Source organism: Castor canadensis, chromosome 10 (assembly GCF_047511655.1).
Source record: "Castor canadensis chromosome 10, mCasCan1.hap1v2, whole genome shotgun sequence".
Lineage (NCBI taxonomy): Eukaryota > Metazoa > Chordata > Mammalia > Rodentia > Castoridae > Castor > Castor canadensis.
The window spans coordinates 85,457,038-85,473,187 of record NC_133395.1 but is presented as its reverse complement, the minus strand read 5'-3'; the positions used below and the strand labels follow the sequence as shown (position 1 = coordinate 85,473,187).

Below are 16,150 nucleotides of genomic sequence, written 5' to 3'. Positions count from 1 at the left end.
AATGGGAAGAGCTATGGATGCATAGCTCTTCTTGAACTGTTCAAGAATTACCTGCTTCCTTTTCCTTGAAATACCTCACAACATTCAAACAATTGGCTGATCTCAGGGTCTTCTAAAATTGTGACTAAAGCATTACACACTGAATATTCAAGTGCCACACTGCACCCATTAATATGTGCAATTAGGTATCAATTACAAAGAAAGAATAAGATCTTCAAAAGATATTGCCTCAAAGTAAAGGTAATAAAAAGTATAGTAGTCGCACAATGATTTTTTGTGTGTGTGTTTCTGGGGATGGAACACAGGACATGGTAGGTGAATGTTTTACCACTGAGTTATAGCCCCAGCCCTAGCAAGATGATCGTTTTAAATTATACTGTCTTCCATTTCCTCATGAAATCATCTTATGCCTGTGCATTAAACGTTTTTAAAACTGAGACTAAATAAAGGTAAAATTGAGCTTCTCGCTGGAAACCACACAGGTGAAGAAAAGGTGTTCAACAAGGCATAGGTTTGATGAAGGAAAAGAAACATTGTAAAATGGAAAACCTCATAAATTAGCAGCAGGTTTCCTTATTATGAAAAGCTTTGCATTGGTTTCATTTCAGAATAAACGCATGTGAAGCTCCACCAGGTTCCAGGACTGAGAGGTAGGATAAAAACAAAGGAGTGCATCTACCAGAAGTGAAAATGGTGTCCTGGGAATATTCTGGAGATGTGGGCTGCTTCTCCCCCTGCCCTCCATCTTCAAGGACAGAGAGCCTGTTAAGATAAGGCTGAGTCATCCAGCACTTGTGTTAATCTGTAATGGAGTATTAGCACTAAGATATGGTATATGTGGCTGTCATCCTTTCCCACAAAGTAAACAAGAGAAAATCACACAGGTTCTCACACATAATACCTTAATTACTTCAAACAGTGTCCTGGGACTCAGTATTGACAAAATACCACAGTTCAAAGCAAAGACTGTAGAATTTTAGTTCAAATAATAAATGAGAAAATGTGCAATGTTTTGCTGAAAGGAGACAGTCAAAGCCGATGTTAACATGTCTAGTGTCTAATGTTACAGAATATGCTGGGCCCCAAACTTCAACCTTCATCCTCTGGGCTTCTGGAGCTATCATTATACTGATAATAAGCCATCTGAGTGGCATGCGCCACCCTGCTCAAAGGTGTCCAGCACACACAGGTCCCAGGAGAATGGGTCTGGCTAGTCCTAATAGGCCTCACTCCATTCCCCTCCTCTCTCTCCTGCATAGGGCTGTCAAATTCTAGATTGGCCCTTCATGTTATCTTCTGGGATAGGAGAGAAAGGGATCACTAAGAAGGCCTGGAATAGGAAGGCTGGGTCACTGGGCACAGGACACTGGAAATCTGTCACATAGGTCAAGAAAAAAAAAAGTGACACCCAACACACTGATACTGCCAAAGCTCAGTCACGAACTGGCCTCAGCATCTCCATGCTGCCAGGGAGTGGGTGTGTTCTCAGTGGCTGCAACTGCATATCTACATCCAAGAGTTTCTGGGTAATTTGATGGTATTTCCACTACCTCGGCTCCTGGGAGGTAGCCTGGGAGCTCAGCTGCTGGAAGAGAGCCTTGACCTGCAACCCTGGAGAGGACTCCGCTACCCTCTCTGCTTGGAGCACTTGAATGGAAGGGATGTAAGCTATTTAGAACCATTTTCTCAAGTACCATTACCTAATGCGTGCTGAATTAGAAAAATGAGTCTAAAATCTCCTCTGTCAAAGCCTACTTGTGGTGAAGGAAAACTTCCCATTGATAGGCTATAAGTCAGTTTTAAGCCGTAGGCACTGGAATGCAATGGGTCTCTCTAGGAGCTGGGGTTTGGGTCACAGCTGTGACAGAGTAAGCCTGAATATCTGTAAATGGCTTAGCCCTAGTTGTCCAGGGCATCCTTCATCTCACCCCATTCAAGACACTAAGTGATCACAGAAGGGACCACACATCGTGGGGGTGTCTGGCTACTGGCCGATGAGTCATTTGTGAGCTTTCAGATACAGTTAAGGAGATCTCCAGGTTCTTAGGGAGTTTTAATTTTCTTCCTTTTTCTTTTTAATTTCATGTATATAATTGTACAAAATAATGGGTTTCATTGTGAGATTTTCATACATGAGTATCAGATACTTTGATCCTGTTTACCTTTCCTTTTATTCTCCCTTATCTTCTTGCCCGCTCCAAGACCCCCTCCTCTTCTCAAATACTCCCCCTTCTACTATCATGCCTTTTACAGACTTTTAAAAGAAATTACTTGAGTCAGGATCTTCAACTTTTCATCTTTTTGTTTCTGAAACTTTTTTTCCCCCCAGAACTCCTTTAGCATGCTAGGGTAGCAATTCAAAGGGAAATGTTATGTTCTAACAGTGGATAGAAATGGAACTGTAATGTGTTTCATGAGAAATTAGTTTGGTTATAATGTTTAAAAACCAATCAAGGCCCATTTGTATATAGAAACTGCTTATTACCTTTTACTGCCATTTAAGTGCCTATTTGGGATCATAATAAGGAAATGAAGTTATTCTGGAATTGGGGGACGCATTGTGTGGTGCCTGGTAAAGGACAAGAGATGCAGTTGTACAAGGCAAACTGGTTTCCCTGTGCTAAGAGCCTTGAGCTTTTTATAAAGCAATACTAACGAATTTCCCCTAGATGGGAATCTGTATGCAGAAGATTACCTAAGCATGCTGTCACAGGTAGACATGTTAGAAGAGGGTAAGATAACGGGTGTTAAAAATGTTCTGAGCAATTTATACTTCATGCCTCTAATAAGGCCACTCATTAACCAGGGATCACATCTTAAATAAAAGATTGGGTAGTTTGGTTCCTCATAAAAATGTTGGTGAACAGGATAATAGGGCAAATTTTTCATGGTGTTTGAAATATGACTTAAGACAGTCTAATAATGGATCTTCATCCAGAAAGCTGACAGACTTCGTGGGAAAAAGTAGCTGAATTTCCTCACTCAGTTTCTCTTTTCTTACTCTTAACAGTTCTGGTCCTGAAATGGAAGCGAGAGACTGGGCAGAAAGTAAAGATACCAAAAGACAAAGCAATTCACTGACTTTCTTAGAGGCTCACATGCCAGCCATGTGCTGGACTTCAACAGCCTTCTCAAAAGACAGCATAAGCCACTGGGGGGTTGTGGGGGTTGCACACCTCAACCCCACCTGGCACTTGGGAGGTAAGGCAGGTGGATTGAGAGTCCCTGGCTAGCCGGAGCTACCCAGTGAGACCCTGTCGAAAAAAATATTAAGAGGTAGCTAGCACAAGGCCCTGGGCTCAATACCCAGCACTGAAAAAAGAAAACTGACAACTAAAACCAAATGATGGGAGGTTGGGGACAATTAGGTTTAACATTTTCACTTGGTGCGTAGGAAGTAGGAAGAAAATTAAAACAACAACAAACCCAGAAAACATTTTCGGAAGCTGCTGTTCACAAAGAGAAATCACAGGTAAGCACTGTGGCCTCACCAAAGGCTATGCTTTCTCTCAGGGAGAAGAGCTTTACAACTTTACTTGCCTAAACAAGTACTTTGGACTCAGGGCATAAAATGAGATAGAGTATGGGCCCACAGTTGGAGGGGCCATGCCCAAATAATTTCACAAAACTCTGGTGTCTGAGGAGGGGGTGACTAAAATTTAGACATTATAGATATTACAACTTGTACGTATGCTTTGGACAAATGCTCCAGAGTACAGCTAATATATGTTATTCTCCTTGATCCCCGAAATAAGACAAGAAAAAAAATGCATTTCCGGAAGCACTTCTGGAAGTCAGTAGGGCTCTTTCTGGCTCAGCTCCATCTGGGAAGCTGTGCTGGGCTACCCTCCCTGGCAGCAGGCAGCACAACTGTGTCAGTGGGACAACATGCAGAGCCAGCCTCCCCTGCTCACTCCCAGGACCTCTTTGTAGGGCCCTGGTCCCTGCTACAGTCCAGCTGGCAAGCGTGTTAGAAGGGAAGTGACTTTTACCCTTTCCATATGGTGGAGCTGGATGCAGTGTCATCTGACTTACCATTGTTATAATGTAAATGGTGCTAATTTTATACTGCTCGTCCTGCAAACAGGACCCAAATAAGTCTTGTTGCAGGGAATAGATAATGATGGGGAACCTGTATGTGGAACACACTGGAAAAGATTCAGGAAGTGGATGGGGCACACACAATCTGCATTCTCCTTGAAAGGAGTTCTTGATATTTCTGCTAAAGGCCCACTTGGCAAAAGTAGTATCAATAAAAAGTGTTTTCATGACATTAATTTTAGATAGCTGAATTAAGACAGTCTGAGGCATATTTGTAAGCATGTTACTACTTTTCAACCACTGCAAATTGAAAAAGCCATTTGATGTAGCCAAGGACACACTGTATTTATCTAAAACTTACTTATCTTTCCAAATTGGACCAGTTCAGCTACAGAATAAATGTATTGTGCCAAAATTGGGCTTACTGGTTCAAAAAGCTAACACTAGAACGAAGATTTTCTTACAGTGCATCTATTAGATTAAGCAAATACTTTTCTGGCAATAGTCAGTACCTCATTTCTAAGGATCTGATTCTGCCATTTACAGAAGATAGTTTTCATGAATGCAAAATACAAAAGGGGTAAGTCAAAGCATTTAAGAAGTTAAATTAGTTAATTGTTAGTAAGCTGAAAACCTTAGTTTGCAGAAGAAAAACAAAACAAAGTATGTGCTATAAAATTCTTCCCCCTCTCTGCATTATGTATCATCAGTTGTCAAGGTAATGACAAAATGAAGACTTTTTCAAAACAGTCTTAACTGTCAGGTAAGAATAATTCTGAGTGTGGGAGGAACGGAGAGGTAAAAATGAAATCTGATGTCTTTTCTTGGAAGATTTGCATTAAAGTTGGAATTTCCTACCTCAGGGCTCCAAAATAATTATGCTTTGCCCAAAGTAAAGCCAAGCTAGGAGTGTCACTTTTCAGGGAAGTTGGCAACTATTTGTAGGAGTAACTGTGCCCATTCAAACCAAAATCAGTGTATCTCATTTAGAGCAATTCCTGGTTTTGACTCTGGATGAAATTAAAATTTATATGATCTTGGAACTTCTTCCTTCTTTTACACTGTATACAAGATATTTTGGAAATGACATATTTTAAAACATAGAAACCAAATAGTGTAAATTATTTCCTATTTAATCTATAATTTCATCTGTGATTTGATTTTCTTATAGACCTGTAAGTTAACTCTCTGGAAGGGTTTTATTGGAAGGACTCCACCTGTGAATTGTTTGTGAGGACAAAGATTACTTCACTTTTGTCATTTGAGATGACTTCACTTACATGTCCCTGTAAGCAGGGTTTTTAAAGCTCGTCCCTATTTGTGATCACTTATCATCACATCTGAGATGTAAAGAGAAACAAGTTTTGAGTCCTCTCTCCTAAACTTGATAGAATAGGCTTGTATTTAGAAATTTTCCTTACATTATGTTCAAGGCAACATGTTCACATGGTTTCTTCTTAGGACTCTTTTTTTGTTTGTTTGTATTTTAATATCAAGATGAAGCATAAGTATAAAAAAATTAAAAAAAAAAAACTTTCTCCAGCAAATAGAGAAGAGCTGTTTCTTCAGAATTCCTGTAGCCCTTAGTATCCTGTGGCAGAGCTCCTGTGAGAGAAAGTAGCAGAGGTGAGTGAGTAAGACCTGGGGTCACTTCATCTTCCACTTACGCTCTCCATGCCACATCTTCCATCAAGCACGCAGTAGGGACCAGAAATAAGCCCAGCCAGAAGTGTGCAGAGCTCAGGACCATAGCCGCCTGCAAGAAACAGAAGTCGTGCAATTAATAGGTCTTCTTCTTCTTCTTCTTTTTTTTTTTTTTAAGTACTAGGGTTTGAACTCAGGGCCTCATGCCTACTAAGCAGGCACTGTACCACATGAGGCACTCTACCATCCTTTTTGTTTGTTGGTTTCTCTTGACATAGAGACTCAATTTTATGCCCAGCTGGCCTGGACCACAATTCTCCTATTTGTACTTTCCCATGTAGCTGGGATGACAGGCATGTGCCACTGTGCCCACCATTGGCTGAGATAGAGTGTCACTAACTCTTTTGTCTGGACTGGCCTCGAACCCTGAATCTCCTGATCTCTGCCTCCCAACTAGCTAGGATTACAGGCTTGAGGCACTGTGTCCAACTCCAACTAATAGGACTTCTTTTAAAAACAGTGAGACATAATTAAATCAACATAAAACATCCTGCAAAACAAAAATAACAGAAAGTATTAAATCCAGTGAGGCTGTCAAAGGCGACAGATGGGGTTTGCTCCTCCCTGGACCTCCATGGTTTTCACCTCTATTCCTTTAGTCCACCTGTGTTGTTGCTTCTATTTTATGAAGCGTTCCAGGCCCCTCTAAATCCTTCCTAGAGAGAAATGTTGGAGCTACCATACTCAGCTAGAACAAACTTTCTCTACCAGCTCGCAGTGCTCAACTGACTGATTTCTCTTTACTGCTCATTCATTCATGGAACCAGCAACCACTTTGTAGCTAATTGGTCCAAGGCTTAGTGATTCTTCCCACGCAGAAGAGGAAGATGCACAGGTTACAGTTCTTGGCTTCAGGAAGTTAAACAATGTGGTGTGATCTATATTGGACAACACAATCTGGATGGATCAGGAAGATGTCCTATGGCATTTCTGTGAAGAATTTTTTTTTTTGGTGTGGGGAGGGTAGGACAGAGTCTTGATATGCAACATAGAATGGCTTGGAATTCACATTTCTCCTGCCTCAGTCTCCTGGGTGCTGGGATTATAGGTATGAACTGCTGCCCCCAGCTAGGGAAGACTTCTTAAAGAACAGAGAATGTAGATGTTTGGGGAAGATAAACAGGATTTCAACAGATAGAGAGGGGTAGAGGGGAAGGACAGAAGACAGGAAGGGCAGTGAGGCACTGCTCTCCATGAGACTTACTTGCTCCTGGTTGGCTAAGTCGTGGATGGTTTGGGAGGTAACAGAGCCAACAGGGCTTTGAGAGAGAGAACTTCAGGATTAAGTTAAATGTCAGATGAGAAACTTTGGACAAAAGGAGGGGGAGGGAAGAGAACTTGAAATGCCTTGTTGGAAATACAAAGCTCCTCAAACACACACAGGTTATGTGGAGATTTAAAATATTATTGTTCTGTTGTCGGTTTTCTAAATTAGAAGCTGTGCTCACACTTCCCCATACAAAGTGACCACAGCATGTTGTCATTTAAACTTGGACTTACTGCAAAGGTGGAGCACAGCTGAGTTTAGTAAGAGGATCCTAGCAGGCACTGAATTTCTGAAACCCTGTGTGAATGCAAATGAAGGCTTAATTAACAGAGTAAATCCCAGGAGCATCTTCATACCTGTAAGAACTCAAACACACGATACTGATGTTTAAGGAGAACTCGGGGTCATGTCTGGGTTTATGTGCACAAAGGAGACTTGAACCCATGGCTGCTAGCAAAAATATCCACCAACTTAGCTTCCCTATTTGCTGTGATTGCTAGTGGAAGAGAGTAAATATCTAAAGATATTCCCAAAAATTTAGGTATGGCTAGGAAAGTAGCTCAGTGATAGAGCACTTGCCTAGCATGTGCAAGGCCCTAGGTTCAATCCACAAAGAAAAATAAAAAGATATAGCAATACACTCTTTTCGACAGAAGGTTTTATTAATGTTTTAATTGCTCGTTCTGTTACCAAAGCATAAGGGAGCTTTATCAATGAACTTGCTATTGTGAAACCCTAGTTTCATTAAGATAACTGAGAAGAGCTTCTCCAAAGCACCACTGTGCTCTGGATCCTATCTACTCCGGCTCCCAATGCAGGGGATGAGGCAATGCTTGCTAGGGTTAGAATTTAAATACACTAACATGCACAAATATTATTTAGCTTTGGCAACCATCTACACCTAAGTAACTGCCACCCAGGAGAAGACCCAGGACATTCCCATCATCCACGAGAAGACAGGGGACATTTCCATCACCTGAGACTCTTCTTGTGCCCTTTCCTGCTAGTCTTCACACCAAGGAGCAATTGCTGTCCTGCTCTCTGCCTCTGTGCTAAGTCTGGTCTACTTTAGAATTTCATTTAAATAGGATGACAGAATAAGAATTCTTTTGAACCTGGCTTCTTTCACTCAACATAAGGCCTTTGAGACCGATCCATGTTCTTTTTCAAATCTGTAACTCATTGTTTTTATTTTTTGCTAGTGTTCCACTGAGTGTATAAATACATAGGTTATTCAGTCTGTGCTGTTGGACGTTTGGGTTGTTTCCAGTTTAGTCCAATTATAAGCTGCTATGCATATGTTTGTACAGTCTCTTGTAGACACATGTCTCCATTCCTTTTAGGTATGCACCTGGGAGTGGGACTGCTATGTCACACAGGAGGTGTATGATTCATTTTATAAGAAACAGCCAGAGAGGTCTCCACACTCTGTGTGAACAAAGCAAACGTGTGAATGAATACTCCAGTTGCTCCGTGTCTGTGCCAAGGACTGGTACTGCCATCATTTTGAAATTAGCCACTTCAGTGGCTCGGTGACCACACATGAGGGACTACTCTGACAAACACTGCCACTATCCCATTGGCTGCACAAGAGGAAGCCCCAGGAGAGGAAGGGGAGGAGGAGGGGCTGGTCACCAATGAATGGCAAGTCTCAGACAGTCCCAGGAAGCAAATATGGACTCCTCTGCCTTTGAAGTACACAGCATGGGGATATGCTTTCAATTGATGGTAACATTTTTATCTATTCACCAGGCTGGTGAAAACAGGCAGAGTTTTGTTTTTGTTAGTACTGAGGTTTGAACTCAGGGTCTCACACTTGCGGGCACTCTGCTGCTTGAGAAGAGGCAGCTTTATTACTATAATTTGCCTACTTACTAGAGGGAAAGATGAGGGCCCAAAATATCTCAAATTTTTAACTGATTTTTCTTTTATAAATAGTGTTCACTTAAATTTTCCATATTTCTCTTTAGCACCTGGTTTTAGAGAACAAACAGTTGGTCTAACCAAACAGCTGTGTCGTTTATCTCTGTTCTTAAGCCTCCACAGTCCTCCCTCGGTATCACCAGGAGACTGGTTCTGGGAACCCCAGGACATGAAAATCCGCAGATGCTCACGTCCCTTGTATGAAATGGTGCGGTGTTTGCATAGACTCTAAGTCCTCTGTTGGTTACTTATAATAACTAATACAGTGTCAGTGCTGTGGAAATCATCATTATACTGTATTTTTTTAGAATAAGTACAAGAAAGTCTGTGTGTTCAGTAAGGATGCAGCTTTTTCTTTTTCTTAAATATTTTCACTCTGGTTGGCTGAGTCTGCCAAGGCAGAACCTGCAGATATGGATTTGGAGAGATAACTTTATTTGATGTAGAGCTGTTGATTCTCAACACCATGCTGCATAGACGCGGTGAGGGAAATTAAGGCAGGGAAACAGCATATTGTTGGGATGTGCGACTTATTTTCCAGATGAAAACAGGATAGGATTAAAACTGGTGCTGGCTAGTTTAAAATACTTCATCTGTACTCCCTTCTACTTTCTGGAATAACATTAAAAAAAGGAATGCTCACTGAAAATGCATGTGTAATCTTGCTTTGATGCGTAAGGCAGCAGTTGGTGGCCAAGCTGTGCCAACTGTGACTCCTCTGGCAGGGGTGACACTGTGGTTTCTGGATGTGCTAGGGGTCAGCATGCCTGTGACATACTGTACAGGCTGTGCGTTCACAGGCAACTCTAGCAAGTGCTAGTTCCATGCTGTTATCCTAGTGTGGTCATACTGACGATCCATGGGCACCGTACTGACATAGCAAAACTGTCCACCTTCCTGAAGGGAACACGAGGTGCCTACCAGTCCCCGATGCCTCATAAGCAGAACATGAGCTTCAGTATGAATGCACAGGACTCAGGACTGATACCAACAGGGCAGGCGACCATGCTCTGTGCCAGCATCTGAGCTCTGGGTGGAGAGATGAGCACCCCTGCAGCCATCATGTGCAGCTGTGTCTGGAAGGTCCAGGGACCAGGATGGGGTTAAGCACACCGGAAGTCGCTGCCCAGAGCTGGGGCTGGGATAGATGGTTCTGCTTACATGTAACTTCCTCCCTGGTGGCCATGGCCACCATCTGTTCAGGTAACCACCTGCGGCTCAGTCACACTTTCCAGGCGAGCACAGAGTTGACTGGCCACTCTCCTCACACAGGCACTGCTGCAAGGTGTGGGAAGGACCAGAGAGCGACCTGCACGTTTTGAAGGGCCGAGGTGAGTGCCCCTGCTGCTTTGCGCATCCACTTCCCCACAGTCTGGCAGGCTGCGAGTGTGGGGTCAGGGTGCCCCATCTTACCATGTGTTATGGCCTCCTGTTAGTGTATATTAATTGTACAAAGTGAGGGGTTTCACTGTGACATTTCCACACAGGCACATAATGTGCTTTGCTCACATTTACCCCCTCTATTACTCTTTCTTATCCCTCTTCCTCCCACCTCTCTACCAGCCCCCTTTTTAACTTTTCTACAAAAATTTTTAAATGGGTATCACCACCATCTTTTGTTAAGTGCATATAAGGTCAGGAGGTGAGGAGGCCCCACCTCATGATCTAGTCCAACTGTAAGTATTTGCTTGCTCGTGGCCCATCTCTTATCACTGACACAGGAGGAACACAGACACTCAGACCACGGAAGGTATGTATGGACAGACTGCCTAGCCTCCAATCCCAGCTCTGACACTTACTTGTTACTTAGCCACTGTGCCTCAGTTTCTTCCTCTATAAAATGGGAAAAATATAGTATTTACTAGATGGGAGTACCTTAAATGAAATAATAAAGCACTATAAAAAGTGCTCGGTACACACGAAATGCCACATAGGCTACTGAGAATGAACTGATTTCTTTCTTTTCTTTTTTTTGAGGTACTGGGGTTTGAACTCAAAGTCTTGAACTTACTAGGCAGGTGTTCTAACACTTGAATCCCAGCCCTTTTTTGCTTTAGTTATTTTTCTGGTTTTGCCTGGGGCCAGCCTCAGACCCAAGATCCTCCTACCTCTGCCTCCTGTCACTGGGTACATAGCTGGGATTACAGACATGTCCGGTTTGTTTTGTCCAGGGTTTTTGCTCAGGCTGGCCTCGAACTATGATCCTTCTAATCTCTGCCTCCCTAGTAGCTGGGATTATAGGTGTGTGCCACCACTTCAAACTGATTTCTTTTATGCTGTTGACTAGACCCACAAATCTTATTTATTTAATTTGAAGTTCTGAGGTTTGAACTCAGGGCCCTGTATTTGCTAGGCAAGTGCTTCACTACTGGAGCCATGCCTCCAGCAGAACCACAAATCTTAAATATTCCAAAGTGGCCAACAGATGTTCAATGTTCCTGAGTGAGTCCTGACAGGGAGCTGGATCCAACGATGAAGATGTGTGGCACTTGTCAGGAGATATGCCACTGCTATTCTCAGGGCCAGGGCCGGGGGGCTCCTCCTGTGTGCTGCCTTCTGTCTTTTAACCAACTGAGATGAAGTTCCTCTCTTTGCACTGCACCAAGCACTGCTTCTTGCTGCTCTGGAACAACACTCACAGAGCACACTCAGGTGGTGCTCTCTGAAGACACAGGATGCTGGCCAGTACTTTGTGCCCAATTAAAAAAGAAGAAAAGAGGTTCTAATTGTTGGTGAAAAATGTTGTCCAAGTAGCTACACAAAAAAAGGCCTGCCTTAGCCATGGCACAGGAGGAGGGAGGGAAATTCTGAGCACAAATTGTGTCCCAGAGCCTCAGCTGAGGCTAAGGAGTGAGTGAGGTCTGTTCCATCACAGAGTTGAACTGCTGTAGGACAACCCCAGCCCTGTCATCTGCTTATCTCGTCCTTATCAGAGCACACAAAGGGGTCTCAGAGCTGCGGATTGTCCACAGACAGGAACCACCACTGAAGACGATGGTAATCATGTGTGATGGTGCCAGAGATGCCTCCCAGTCTGAAAGCTGGCCTTCCAGGTACTCCAGGCATGCTGCCACCCACATGGCCTGATAGGAGCAACCCTGGGAAGGGCTACTCTCAGCGTCCACTTTTTTAATGGAAATGAAAGAAGATATCGACAGTGGACATCACTTAACTCATGGAATGTACACAACACCAACACACCCTAAATATGAGGTCTTTTATCTCACTAAGAAGCCCCTGGAGGTCACTCATTTGGGCATTCAGAATACCCTTTAAAAAACTTAATAGGAGTTTGGTGTGGTGGTACATGCCCAGCACTCCAGAGGCTGAGGCAGGGAGATTGCGAGTTGAAGGCCAGTCTCGGCTACACAGTGAGATCCTGTCTCAAAAAACCAAAACTAAAACCCAAAACAAAATTAAATAAAAAATACCAAAGAAAAAAAGAAGGCCACTGTGCTGGTAGTTATATCAAACAACATAATAAGATGGATATATCTTCCTGGATCTTCAGTCTCACCCAGATTCGGGAACCAAGTCATTTCATATTAAAACTAAGACTATCTTCAAAATACATTGGAATGATTTCTTTTTACCTATAACCAGCCTTGAAATAGCCCCCACTGTTAGAGGTATTTGGGATTCACAGTCAGGACTGCATATCTGAGTTTGCAAACAGCTTAGACATTAGGTGACCTGTCGGCTGGCACGGGACACCCACAGGAGGTGTAGGCAGAGACAAGCAGGCTGGGTGGATGTGGAGCAGCTGAATTGCCCTCCTTCATGCCATGGTCTTCCTGAGCTCCAGGCTTCTCCTGGTCGCTGCTGGATCAACGTTGTTCTTCCTTCAGTTCACAGATTGCTCTCAGTGGGCATCTCAAAATCACAACCTATGAATGGACTCAAGAAGTGAGACATTCCCTTGGGGACACAGCACTGGGCTCTCTCACGAGGTAACAGCGAATGGGCAGGTTCTGAGAGAGCAGTCATGGAGCTGGCTGGGTCATCTCAGCAGCTGAGCATGGAGGGGAAGAGCAAGGACTTTGAATTCAGATAGACCTGGGATAAAATAGCACCTCTGAGCCTTCAGTTACAACATCAATATGGGTGGCTCGGTTTCCCTTTCTGAAACCAAGACAGCACAGTGCCCACCTCCCAGGGCTGTGGCACCACTTAGCTGTGCTCCATTCCACACATTCCATTTCATCAAAACCCATGAAGACCTGGGGGCTAAATATTAAAAAATAAGCACATACTTCTTCCTTCCTCTGATTCTGACTTGTCCCCGCTTTCCCCAAACATCTGCACAGGGCCTCTTGTTAATCTTGAGACCACTCGGCCTATAAAATGACATACCTGCAGCAAATGTGCTCAGTGGCTAGTGCAAGGTACCAGATTGGCCCTGCCAGCTGGCCGCCATCCACCCCTCAGTGTCCTGCCACGAGCAGAACAGTCTGTGGACATGCATCAGATGTTTTCTCCTGTGTTTTCTTTAGCTCTGACAACTGCAACTGAAATTCAGCAGCACTTGTAGACCCCTCGGATTCCTTCTGCATACCCCACCCCCCGCCTCTCTCTCTCTCTCTCTCTCTCAACTGCTCCTTCTGCACCAAAGGTTTTGTTTCTTCTTCTTCTTTTTTTTCTTGAATAGAAAAAGATTCTTGGGGTGATGAGTGCTTGACTTAATAAAGATTTCATGATAACCCACAAAGATCACAAAATATCCATCCTATCAGATTAAGAAATTAATTTCATGCTTCCTGCTTTTAAAGCTTATTTATTTCTTTGGCAAAATGAGTAAATTCACAGTAATAACAACTGCCAGCAGTATTTGTGTGCTCATTATGCATCAAACTCCTGGTTCTGAGCAGAGACGCAAAGATGAAGGAGCAGCCGGCCCCGTCCTCTGAAGGCACCTGCACACATGTGACATGGTGTATGTCATAGGTTAGTTATTCATCCACATACACACCCTGCTGGGTGCCCACAGGATTTGCCAGCACACCCAGTAATGATTCCAAACCTCTAAAACCAACCCTTACTTCCTCCTACCTCTTCTTCATTTCCATCAATGGCTTCAGGTATGAGTTATAAGTCGGTCTTTGTTTCTACTATTCCATCAAACCCCTCTTTCCTGGCTAATCCTACATACAGTATTTCTGACCCCCTTCAAAAGAAACCTTGCAAAGGATATACTAATTGCTCCCATTTTACAGATGAAGGAACTTTGTTGGTTGAGTGACCACCAGTTCAAGGCCACACAGAAAGGAACTGAGTCAGGACTCTAGAGCCAGTGCTTGTCCCAGAGATATTTTCAGAGATCCACGATCTTAACAGATAACGGTTTACTGTCCACTCTGTACTTTACTAGTATTTTCTACATTATGATTTGCATTTCAATAGCTTTTATTGTAATCAATTGCAAGTCTTTAAACATGTATAATCCAGCTCTCATTTAGCCCAGATGTCCCCGTCTGACTTCACCATATATATAGTAATTGTTTTACTGCATTTCTGACCCTTATCTTTTTCTATTCTGCCTAACATATAACATCTTAAAACGATGATCTTATTAACAGGACTGTTTCTGGGGACTGTTGTTATGACAGTTGTGCTCACTCAGCAGGCAGCCATGAGTCATCACTCAGTACAGCAATGTCTGTGCTCAGTTAGTGCACAGTGTGTCACACCTGTTAGCAGGTGGCTGGCTGTACAGGCTGCCGGCTGGACATGATGGCTTCTGTGGTTTGCTACTCCTCAACAGGACAAGACCTATTTACCTCTGAAGGTTATCCCTAATGACATCTTAGTTTTCAAATCGCCTCAGAGGGGCATCAACTGGTTCCAAAATAACCAATTTTATAAAAGGGCAATGATTTGAGTGAGAAGAGCAAGCTTCTAGTCAACAGCATCGCAGTCTACCAACACTCCTGTTTCTCTAGATATTGCATGCAGAGCACCCCGGGCCCCACTGTTTGGACCTGAGACTCAGCCTGGCTATGGAAAATTCACTCAGCAATGCCAGAAATCTTGAAGTCAAGTGTCCTGGCCATCAATGGGGGAGGATGGCAGCTCAACTCATGGCACTACTTATGTATGTGAGAAACATCAAATGAGACACCACCTAATAGCAGAGGCAGGCATGTCTTCCAAGTAGATCAAAGTATAGTCACCTCACAGTACTCATGGGGATTGGTTCCAGGAGCACTGCAGGTGCCCAAACTCACAGATGATTGATTTCTTGATATAAGATGTCATAGTATCTACATATAACCTGTACACATCCTTTAAATAATCTCTAGAAGATTTATCATGCTTGATATGAATAGATATAAATAGGATGCAAATAGTTATTAAATTATTGTTTAGGAAATAGCGAAAGGGGGAAATATCTATGTGTTCAGTACTGATGCAATGTTTTCCTGAATATTTTTGATGGATATGGTTGGTTGAATACATGGATGTGGAACCCACGGAGATGAAGGACTGACTGTTTTTAGAAGAAAACATATTACAAGAAAAACATAAAAATATTAAGAGAGTCTTTTTAGTACCTGGAAAGGTTTTAAGAAAATAAACAAACAACAAAACCATAAAAGAAAAGAGATGAAAAGGCTTTCATCCATTAAAATGGAAAACTTTTACACAAAAGATACCATAAGCAAAGCTAAAGAAAGCCACAGAGTGAGAGCTGTCCAATGTGCATTCCAGTCCTGGTTATATTACCTTGGGAAACTGGCCAGGTCCACGGAGAAAATGTTCAGGATTGTTCACTGTGATATTTTTGGTAATTACCAAAAACTGGCATATGTACATAACTCAAAATAGCATCAAAATGAATAAACTACAGGTATATTACTATAGATAAATTTCAAAAAACATTTGTAAAACAATAGAGCAACTCAGTGTTGAGGAAAAGGGTATATGTCATACAATCTATAAAGTTTCAAAACTGTGAAATCAACACTGTATACGCTTTCTATTTCCCACAGGTTTCTACATATGGAATACATGCATGACAACAGTCAGAAGCGAAGAAAATATTACTAGCTCATGGGGAGGGTAGCACCAGAAGGGGTACATTGGGAACTCCATGGTGTGGGTGGTGTTTTTATTCATTTTTGGAAAGACAACTGGCATGTTAATATTTAAACAGGCTGGATACTTTATTCCCTGGCCTTTGTTTCTGTGTATGGAATTTGTCATAATTTTGGTGAA

General features: G+C 42.7%; 1 protein-coding gene across 7 annotated transcripts in view; it reads right to left on the bottom strand.

Annotated features, from left to right (window-relative positions):
• LOC109685508 (phospholipid-transporting ATPase IB) overlaps positions 1-16,150 on the bottom strand; it is a 583,492-nt gene that overhangs the window by 40,650 nt on the left and 526,692 nt on the right. For all 7 annotated transcript variants that reach the window (XR_012436298.1, XM_074043751.1, XM_074043752.1 and 4 more), the window contains one exon: positions 5,709-5,797. Coding sequence is in view for 6 of the 7 variants with exons in the window: in XM_074043751.1 (XP_073899852.1) it covers positions 5,709-5,797 (89 nt within the window). In the remaining variant the exon portion in view is untranslated. The remainder of the gene's footprint in view (positions 1-5,708; positions 5,798-16,150) is intronic.